This window comes from Echinops telfairi, unplaced genomic scaffold, assembly GCF_000313985.2.
Source record: "Echinops telfairi isolate 266 unplaced genomic scaffold, ASM31398v2 ScPeMD7_7473;HRSCAF=8511, whole genome shotgun sequence".
NCBI lineage: Eukaryota > Metazoa > Chordata > Mammalia > Afrosoricida > Tenrecidae > Echinops > Echinops telfairi.
This window is the reverse complement of record NW_022111377.1, coordinates 455,411-465,988: the sequence shown is the minus strand read 5'-3', so window position 1 is coordinate 465,988 and position 10,578 is coordinate 455,411. Positions and strand designations below refer to the sequence as shown.

The 10,578-nt window shown below is 49.8% G+C and overlaps 1 protein-coding gene across 1 annotated transcript in view; it reads left to right on the top strand.

Annotated features, from left to right (window-relative positions):
- The window catches only part of CAMK1D (calcium/calmodulin dependent protein kinase ID), a 171,081-nt gene that overhangs the window by 143,623 nt on the left and 16,880 nt on the right, over nucleotides 1-10,578 (top strand). Inside the window, exons 5-6 of the mRNA XM_004712636.2 lie at nucleotides 4,549-4,661; nucleotides 6,505-6,583. Coding sequence (XP_004712693.2) covers nucleotides 4,549-4,661; nucleotides 6,505-6,583 — 192 coding nt within the window. The remainder of the gene's footprint in view (nucleotides 1-4,548; nucleotides 4,662-6,504; nucleotides 6,584-10,578) is intronic.

Here is a 10,578-nt window from a genome sequence, read left to right as displayed (position 1 = left end):
GAATGTGGAAGGAGTCAGGTTGGCTGGGACCTTGGAGGCAGCAGTGGCTCTTTTGCATCCTTGTCTCTAGATCAGAGTCCAGTCTCAGGGGTTCAAGAGCTAAGGGTGGAGCCTTATCCTTAAAAGTGTTCACCCAGCCATGAATCTGCCCGACGTCTGGTGAGGTCCTTAAGGAAGCACTGCAGCTCATTCACAGACTTTACCACAAGAGTAAACAAAGACCCTGCAGATGAGGGGCGGGGTCCTCCGCTGAGGACATAGCTAATAATGGTCTCATCTCTAAAATTCATGGAACATTTCCACAGCTCAGCAACAAAAAGCTAAACAATCCAATCAAAACATCGCTGACTCTCTAAATCTGAGGGGGCGGGGGCTTTGTTTGTTTTTCTTTTTGCCTTTAAGCTTGGTGCGGCAAAACAGAGGGACGACTGAACAGAGGATCGCTTATGGAGGACTTGCATCCGTGGGGAAACGGATTAGACGCCTGGCTGCTATCTAACTGGTCAAGCTGACCCAGCTGGTCCTCAGGAAAGAGACATGGCGATCTTCTTCCACGAAGAGCCCACAAACAAACTCACTGCCATCAAGTTAACTCTGACTCATGGAACTGCCCTTGTGGGTTTCAAAGAAGAGAAACCTGACGTCTTGGTCCCAAGGAGCGGCAGGTGATTTTGCCATTAACAGCCCAACGTGGAACCAGGTGGCAGCCTAGGAAATCCTCAGGGTAGCTCGCCTCTCTCACGTGGGGCTGCCATGAGCCAGAAGCCTCAACCTTGGGGCTGCCATGAGCCAGAAGCCTCAACCTTGGGGCTGCCATGAGCCAGACGCCTCAGCTGAGAGCAACAACAACAACAAAGTTGGAGCCTGGGAGACACACAGGCATAACAGCGAGGCAGTGGACTTGGTAGCATTCGAGCTGTAAACACTTTCAGACCTAGTGGGATGAGGAGGCTCCCTTCCTGGAAGCCAGAGAGAGAAGCTGGTCGTCAGTATCTTGAGAGGAACATTGACCTTCAGTCAGGGATCTATCATCAGCCCAAGGAGAAGTTGGTAGGAGCGACCCAAAGGAGTAGACTCTGTGACCTCCTTGACCTTCATCCTGCCCTCCTGTCTCCTTTGGGATCTTTATTGGCTGGACTCCACTAAGCGTCGGAGAGCTTAAGAACTCACATGCTCACCCATGTGGGTCAGCCTCCCAGGCACAGGGCAGACCTGAATGGCTCTTTAGTGGGGGAAGTAAAGACGCCTGGCCCGCCTACCTCATGGGTGGTGGTGGGGAGGTTTTAGGGAGTTAATGCAATAAAGCTCCTAATGAAAGTATTGACGCCACATGACTCCATTCAGGTTACAGCAAATCGGAATCTAGGAGTATATTTCATGTGTATAAACATGTGACTGGAAGGTAAGATGACAAAGTAAACAACAGCAGGACAGACTGGAAAGCAATAACACTTCTTCCTGGAGGATGGACCTGAGACTGGAATGCAGCACTTGGACATGACCATCTTTGAACTGGGAGATGTTGATAGGATGAGCCATACGCTTTGCGGCCAAGAAAGCCTAGACTGGCTTTGTCGTCTTCGAGTGCTGTCATTTGTGGATCATTGAAATGGTTTCACATATGAAAATGAAGCACTCTTCAGAAACATTAGTGAAGAGCATGGGGCTGCCCTGTGCAGCGAGGCAGGCCCGTGACCATAGATGCTAGATGCGCATGTGCTCTGCGTACGAAGGCACGCGGCCAAAGTTGTTCTGTCTCCTGTGCGCCTGCCTCTCACACACAAACCTCAATGAAATTGCCTGACCGGGGAACTCTGTGTGAAACGCCCAGCCCTGGGTGTGATCTTACAACTTCCGCTTGCCCTGCTCTCCTTTTCTGATCTTGTTGGAGAACCCTCGTTCACAATCCTCTTCCTGCCGTATTGACACAGGGGCTGCAACAAGCGGTCACACATAAGCAGCAGGGTGAGGTCGGCGCACAACCAGGCAGTGTGTCCTTCTGTTGTACACAGGGTCATCCCTCGATGGCATCTAACGACCACAACGGTCTGCAGGTTAACTTCCAGCCCAAGCTGGAGGCAGTGGTTGTTCGGGGTTAGAATTGTCACTTCCCGTGTGAGAAAGCCAGGCTCTATTCCCGGCCAGCGTCCCTCATCCCCAGCCACCACACCTCATCCCCAGCCACCGCCTGTGTCTACTCGCAGATGCTGGCTCGTCCAGACCAGGAGGAAAAGCCTGAGGATCGGCTTCCACGAATCGGTCAATGGAAAGCCTATGGCTCACAGTGGCCCAAGGGTGGGGCTGCTGCCGGACCAGGCGGTGTTTCTGCCTGGGGTGCGGGAGGCTGTGTGCGGCACTTCATGGCAGCTAACACCGCCACCACCAAAATGCCCTGCACCAGGCCAGCCCCATAAACACAGCATCCCAGGAAAATAAGAGTATGTGTTCAGGACATTGACACGAGGTATACATTTTTTTCTGGGGATTTTCCTAAAGAGTTTCTTTTCCTTTGAAAAGAGAGCCAAATAAGAAAGTAAAACATACTGTGTGGGTTAATCAGCAAAAACCTGACTTTGCTAAAATCTAGAATTTTCCAAGACGAAGTAACTTTTCCTTCTGTCTGCCTGTCTCCTAATGAAAAAGAAAACGAAAACATTGCCATTGGGTGGGTTCCGATTCAGAAGGATGCTACGGGACAGAGCGGAACTGTCCCAGAGGGCCCCCAGGGATGTACGTCTTTACAGAAGCAGACTGCCACATCTTCCCCCGGGGACAGCTGGTGGCTTTGAACCTTTGACTAGGAGCCCAGTGCCTTTCCTCTGGTGCACATTTCATCTCATGGTGGGACACATTTGCATAGCCGGCTCCAGCTTTGGGGTTTCTTTGGGCAGTGAAATAATGTGTGCTCCGTGGTTTCTGAAGCTCCAGCTCCTGTTCGCTTAACCCAAAGCAGCCAATCTCTAACAGTGAAATTTTCCAGGCACTTAGACTCTAAATCAACCTTGTGGGGATAGATGAGTCTGAATGTTATCGGCCCACAGGATGTCTGCAGCCTTTAAAAATGTCATCAACCATTCCCCTCCGCAGAGGTGGCCCGACGCTATGGCAGCTCTGGGAAGGAGAGGCCTGAAGAACGATCGAGCTGAGGCAGTTTTTCTAACCTTTTATTACATTTCTTATTTGCCGGCAGCCCAATCCCTTGCCGGCCCAGAGTCTGTGGATTCCTGTTCATTTGTTCTCATTAAAGTAGTCTCTAGGCTGGAGCTGTGTTTTGAAGAAAGTCTGGCTTTGTGGGAAGATGGAGGGCCTCATTTGGGAACAGAGCTGCTGCTTGGGGGTGGGGGTGGGGGGGCGGCTGCCACCCTCTGGGCTGTTGAGGCTCCTGCTTTGCGCCTCAGCAAAACCAAGTAGGCCTGCCTTCTGCTCTGTGGATCAGGTGTGGCTGCAGCCCCGAGCCCGCCCCTCCTGCCTCCCAAGTCTCAGCCAGAGCCTGCCTCTGATGCCATCTTTTTCTCCATATTCACCCAGCCAAATGCATTGGGAGAGGACCACAGCTTCTCCAAGCCAGAAAGGATGTTAGAAACATTAGTCTCCATGTGTTTAGATGAGCAAATGTGGTGCGTGCCACCCCCTCCCCAAATAAACGTGTTCGTGGTCAACTGAAAGTCACACAAGGAGCCTTGGTGACTCAATGGTTAAGTACTTCGTTGCTCATGGCGAGGTCTGCAGTTCAAACTCATGTGAACTGACAATCTGCTTCCATAAAGATTACAATTTAGGAAACCCGTGGGGCACGTCGGCTCTGTCCCCTGGGGTATCTGTGAGCTGCAAGTGACCCCAGGATGCCAGGCAATACTGGAGCGAGGCCCGTGATTCTGTGGAATGTCAGATAGTTAATCAAAATATTAATTAATTAATAGCCAAAAAAATTCATTAATAGCAACGTTGTCAGATGAATGTGGGTGCCCCCCAGAACTCCACATGACTTGCTGCAGCACCCTAATTCGATCTTCTGAACGTCAACTTTGAAATGGTGCCGTGGCTGGAATGGTGGGTTGCAACCTGGCCATGCAGTGTTACAATTGGTGCCAGCCCCTCCTGGTGGCACGTGTTCACTGACGGGCAAGGCTATCGTTGACGTGTGTGCTTTTGAGTGCATTCTGCCTCATGGCCATGCTACAGGACAGAGCAGCCCTGTGTCGGAAAGCCCCTAGGCTGTGAACTTCACAAAGGAGGCTTTCAGGTAGTTGTTTCGGGGTGTCTTGGGTTCTGTGCCCAATAATGCACAAAGCGTTACAGCGAATGTAAATAGATGTGTTTCTCCTTGATCATCACCCGAGTCAACCACTTCTGCTGGTCGTTAAATCAGAATTTCTGATCTTTGACACCCATAGGCTGTGGATGACTTTACCGCGATCATATTTGTAACACCCCCAGGGAAGGCTTCTTTCACTCAGTGACAAACATCTCTTTCCTCCAGAGGCAGAGCCCGGAAGCAGCACTTCTGATAGCAAGCTGATTCTGATCCTTACCCCTCTTGTCTCGCAGGCTCTGTGGCTACCCTCCTTTCTACGACGAAAATGACTCCAAACTCTTTGAGCAGATCCTCAAGGCAGAATATGAGTTCGACTCCCCCTACTGGGATGACATCTCCGACTCGGGTAGGTCCCTGGCAGCTCCCAGCGGGCAGGCCCAGGGAAGGCTGGGGCTGGGACCCAGGAGAACCCTGAGGCTCTGGAAGAATCTTCCTGACCTACATATGTGGGGTTAGGATGGGAGACGCCCCCACCTACCACTTGTAGCCCTACTGTGATGCTCCCAGTGGAGCAATGTGAGGTCGAGTTTATTGTGCACATGCTATGCGGCCAACACGATAAGCTCTGTACCTATATGAGCTCGTTTAGTCCTCCAGGGAAACTTTCAGGTGGATCCTACTCTTGTCCCTATTTGGCAGATGCAGAAACTGAAGTTGCACTGCTCGACCAATGGTACACAGCTAGCAAGCGTCACACTGGGATTTGAACAATCTTTAGAGCTCATGTCTGAGCTATTATGCCACGCTGAAGGATTCCCAGGGAAACTCGCCACGTCTTCCTCAGGGATAAAGATCGCAACCCAAGCACCGAGTTGGTTGACTAAACCTCCCCTCCTCCCTCCTCCCACTGAGGTTTGTGGAAGGGTTAAATGAAGTACGATGAGGTGGCTTCAAAAAGTGGGTGGAATAATTCCCTTATCTTCTACCTCTATTTTTCCACGAACTTTCCAAAGCCCTGCGGTATGCGGCAACCCGCGTTCAACACCCCAGTGAGCATTTTCAGGTTGAGCTGTGTCATTTTATGACTATCTTCCACAACCTGGGCCCAGAAGACAGTTGTAAAGGCGTGAAGGAAAGCGCTGCCTGAAGAATATTTTACTTCTCAGGGAGGGAGGGTCCTCACTGCCTTGCAGCCACTGCACCACCGCCCCTGGAGTGCCAATCCTGGCACACTGGCATCAGCCTTCAGTTTCGGTGACCCCATTCTTCACATGCTCAATGTCCGACGTCTCCTCCAAGCACACGACCTCCACTTTGGCAGTACATGCCACCTGCCATTGCAATTTCCTGTTCAATTAATTGCAGCACTCTGAGTGGCTGCCCACCACCCATCTGCCAGTGTGTTGTACTGTCATGCCTGGGACACTGGCAGCCTGGGACACTGGCAGCTAGGCCCCTGATAGGTATTTTAAATACTAACAGTCACCCACGGTGGACAGGTGTCAGTAGAGCATTCAGACTGAGACAGACTAGAGCGAAAGGCTGGGTGATTCAGTTCCTAAAATTAACCGGTGAACACCCCGCGGGTCATAACAGAACATTGTCCGAGACAGTGCTGGAAGACGCCCCCCAGGTTGGGAGGTGCTCAGAATGCACAGTGACGCAAGCCCCCCAGCAACCTTGGGGAGGGTGCAGAATGGGACATTGCCCCTCCTGTTGTTCCTGTTGTCCATGGGCTCCCCACAAGTCAGCGCTGGCTTGACCGCAGCTCACCAGTGGGCAGCAGATAGTGCACCTTGAATGTTTGCATGTTCTGTGCCCCCTCCCACCCCCGCCCCAGAACCGAGCCCAGGACCCGGAAGGTTTAGTCGGTGCCCAGTGAATGTCATTACACTGGTGATGTCTGAAACACGTAGGGACATCCACAAAACAGCACGCTCAGGCAGTCGTGTACACAGTATAGGAAGATGTTTGGGCTCTTCTTTCACATAAGGGGTCACTGAGTGCTAGAGAGAAGGCATGCTGAACCAGAGAGTCAAGAGTCAAGGATTGAGGCCTCACTTCCTCGGGGTCCCCTGTTCCCCAGGACTGGTCCCTGCAGCCCTCTGTGTCCCTGTGCGGCCAGCTACTGCAGAGCTGCTCTTGCGTCTCCCCGGCCCCACACTATTCTCAGAGACCTGGTGGTGGTGCCCTGTGGCTCAGCTCCAGCCACAAGCTCATCCCCTCTCTTGTGCTTTCTTTTTAAACAGCTAAAGACTTCATTCGGAATCTGATGGAGAAAGATCCAAATAAAAGATACACGTGTGAGCAGGCAGCTCGGCACCCATGGTAAGACCGATGTCGCCCGAGGCCTTCCCGGGATCAACGTGCTCTTGCGGGTCCTTGGCTGTGAACTCCCCAGCTAACCATGCCACCCCGTTCTGACTGGTGGCCTGTCTTTCCCCTCAGCCAAGGGTTGGCTCTTCTGTTCTCTCAGGACACAATTTTCTGAATATGCTCATGAGAAATTAAGGGTACAAAAGGTAGCTATGTGTTTTGTTTTGGGGTGTTTTTTTTTTCACTTTACATTGCTTTTTTATTAGTTGCTTTTATTGAAGGTAATTTCCCCCCAGGCATTAAGATGGGACATTGTTCCTTGGATGCATGGTTCAGTAGTTAAATGAATTAGTTATTTTTTCCCCTCTTAAGATGCATTTCATGCTGATGCTTTTTCAACTCTAAGGGGATTCACTGATAGTTTAAAGCACTTGGGCTACGTTTTCAGCTGTGTGCTTTAAGCTTCACCTTGTTTTTCTCTGTCTGACTATTTGGAATCCAGCTTCATTATCTACTACCTGTGACTTTGAGTTTTTGTTTCCGTAAACATCAATGTTCATCTTTAAAATGTGAGTAACAATATGGAATGAGCAAGGTCGGCGTGAGGAATATTGAGGCAAGACGTACGGCTTAGCATCATGTCTGTCCATAATAAATGGTTAAGGGATCATCGCTCTTAGGCATGTCGGAAGGAAGACTCGGTGATCCACCTCCCAACACCAGCACTGGCAGCCCTGTGGGGGGCGCAGTTCTAGCCTGATACATAGAGGTCAGAATCAAGTTGGTGGCAACTGGATCTGGTGGTTCATTAGGAAAGCAGGCCGAGCATCGGAACAGATGCCAAGAAGGACAGGCACAGCCAATTCAGAAACAATGCAAGAGGAGGCGTCACACAAATTTCTTGGAAAATGGGATGAAAAGATCGTAGATTTTTTTCCCACGAGTGTTGTCAAGTGCCCTCGTAACGAGACATAACTTTGGAATCCGGAGACATCCCACCCCACAAAAACTCATTCTAGAAATTTTGCCCGAGGCTCACCTCCCCAAGTCTCCTATGTTTGTTACCTTTCCAATGGAGAGCTCTGGGAGCTCGTGGAATTCCTCCAGTTCACAGTGTTGGAATGTTCTAGATCCGTAGCTGGACATTGAGCACTAGCTATGTTCTAGGCACTCACTATCTAATTGCTTTAAAATAGGATCTCCATTATCCCTGTGAGACATTTTGTCCCCGATTCAGAGAGGAGGAAAAAGAGTTCGGAAGGTGAAAACTCCTTAGCTAGTTAACAGCACAGGCAAGACCCCAGCCCGCGGTGCTGGCCCTGCGTGTCCTCTTCACCACCACTCAGATGGGAGGCAGGAAAGAGGCGAAGGGAAGAAGTTGGGGGAGAGGGATTTTCTGGGAAAGCAAGCATATGAGGCGACGTCGTCTTCACATTTGCATGTGTGAGTCTTGGTGACACAAGTGAAATGCTGGACTGCCAACCAAAGGTTGCCGGTTCAAACCCACCTGGCATCTCCACAGGAGAAAGGACTGCTGTGGTGATCAAAACCAGGTAATCCCTAGGGGACAGTTTGCCACGATGGAGTTGCCATTTTGACCATTTTTAATAGTTTGAGAGGGATCATTAGAAACTTCCTGGAAAACAGAATGAAAAGATAAGGATTTCTATAAAGGTTGGGAAGCCCATATACCCAGCTCAGTGACCTTCATCACCTTCAGCATGTTGTTCTATAGCTTGATCATGTTCTCTTTTTTTCAATGTCATTGCGGCCAATGAAGATAGGAAGATAGCCCAGCTCCTACCCCCACATCTTATTTAATGATCCCTTTTCCCCTTATGTTTGAAATGAACCTGTATGTTACTAAAGGCTCCACGCCGACTTCAGTTTTACTTTTCCTCCTGCTCAGCCATCGGGATCAGGGATAAGGAGTCTGGAGGATCTTCTTTGATAAACGTGTCTGCTGTCTGTCAAAGACTGTTAACCTCACCTGCAAAAGAAGCGCTTGCTCAACCTCACCTGCAAAAGAAGCGCTTGCTCACTCGGCCTGCCCAGTTCTGTAGAAGCCAGGAGGCAGGTCAGGGACAAACTCATCACTTCACCAAGCATGTTTGAGAAACCAGAGGAGGAAGAGCTCTAGGGGATGAGTGGGGTGCAGTCTGCTCCATAGAAAGACTTCCCTGAGGGCCTGACACTGTAGTTGAGGGATGGAAAGGTGCCCCTCTCCTTCGCTGCCACTCAGAACTCACAGACAGTGTTCCTGATTATGGGGTTGGTCAGGGCAGCTAACAGGTTACAATTCCGGTAAGAAACACTCAGGATGCCCTTGTTCAATCAGAACAGTGTCTTCTCCGCTGTGCTCACAGGCAGACCTCTCTCTGGCCCCCAGTCTCTCATCCTTGCCTCTGACCTGTTCAGGCAATGTTACAAAGCTCTTTTAGGGCTGCCAGGAAGTGTCCAGAAGCCACGCCACTCTGCCAGAAGTCTCATCCCGTTGGCACTTGGCTCCAGCTCACCCTGTTAAGCGTCCAAAGGAACCCCACTCCCAAAGCCAGCCACTTGGCCAGACGCACTCAGCTTTCCTGCTCCATGTGCTGCGAAGTCCACGTCTCCAGCTTGTGCTCTGGCTCCTGGTCCGGCCGTTGCTGCTCCTCTGCCACTCACCTGGTTTCAGAGCAGTCTCTGTGTGGGATCAAGGAGGTTTCATGCACAGGGGCTTAGGGTCCAAAGGATATGCTCCCTTCCTGGCTCTTCTCTCTTGCCAGTAGTGAAATCCACACCAACACCCACCCACCCCATGCTTTTATGTTCCCCCACCTTCTTACCTAGGCCCATTAGGAAGAAGTTACTGCAGTTGTTGGGTGGAAGTTACAGAGATAATGACTAGAAGAGCCACATTAAATAACTGTACTACAAGACAAAATAATAATAATTTATAAATTATCAAGGGTTCATGAGGGAGGGGGAGCGGGAATGGAGGGGGAAATGAGGAGCTGATATCGGGCTCAAGTGGAACGCAAATGTTTTGAGAATGATGATGGCAACAATTGTACAAATGTGCTTGACACAATGGGTGGATGTATGGATTGTGATGAGTTGTATGAGCCCCCGATAAAACTATTTTTAAAAAAATAAATAAATAACTGCACTTCAAAAGGCTTTCACCAGGAGAGCCAGAATACAGAGGCGGGCAAGCCACCTGGGCTGTGGTGTTTGGGCTTAACACCCCACACCCACTGGTGGCATCACCAGCATTTACAGAAGAGGGGTCTGAGATGAGACTAGAAAGGAGCATGGCTCTAGGGCAAATTCTAGTATAGATGCAGTTCACACCTGGATGACCTTGAGCAAATTCCTTATCCCTGTGGGCCTCATCTGTAGAAATGAGATAATAACGGACAGCAATATATAACCTATGGGTCTTTCTAATACAGTTTTATTAGCATATAATTCACATTCCATACAATTCAATGGGTTAAAAATATTTAAAAGAGTTTTGCAGTCATCACCACAATCAAATTTAGAACATTTCATTCATTCCTGTACCCATTATTATTAGTTCCCCCTTACCTCTCCACCTTCCCTGCCATAATAGAGTATGATTAATTACTGCTGCTATGAATTACTTACCCTGGGTCTCATCTAAAGAAAATTATACCAAAAACAACAACAAAACCTTAATCCAAGAGAACACAGAAGATAATAGAAGTTAGAAGAAATTAAACATGGGTCAGAAGAAAAACAAATGATAGTATGTGAATTTTAACCGAACTGGATCTGCGGTCATCCCACTTGGAATGCACTCTTAACCGAACTGGGTCTGCGGTCATCCCACTTGGAATGCACTCTGTCTGAGGGCAAGCCTGCTGCCGTCCCTCTGTCAGTGGTCTGAGGGCGTTTGTCCGAGGCTTACTCTGCATGGGAACTCTGCGAATGGGTTTGGCCCTTTCACTGTCATCCAGCACTGTCTGCAAACCAGGTGCTCACAATTGAAGCTCTAATGAAAT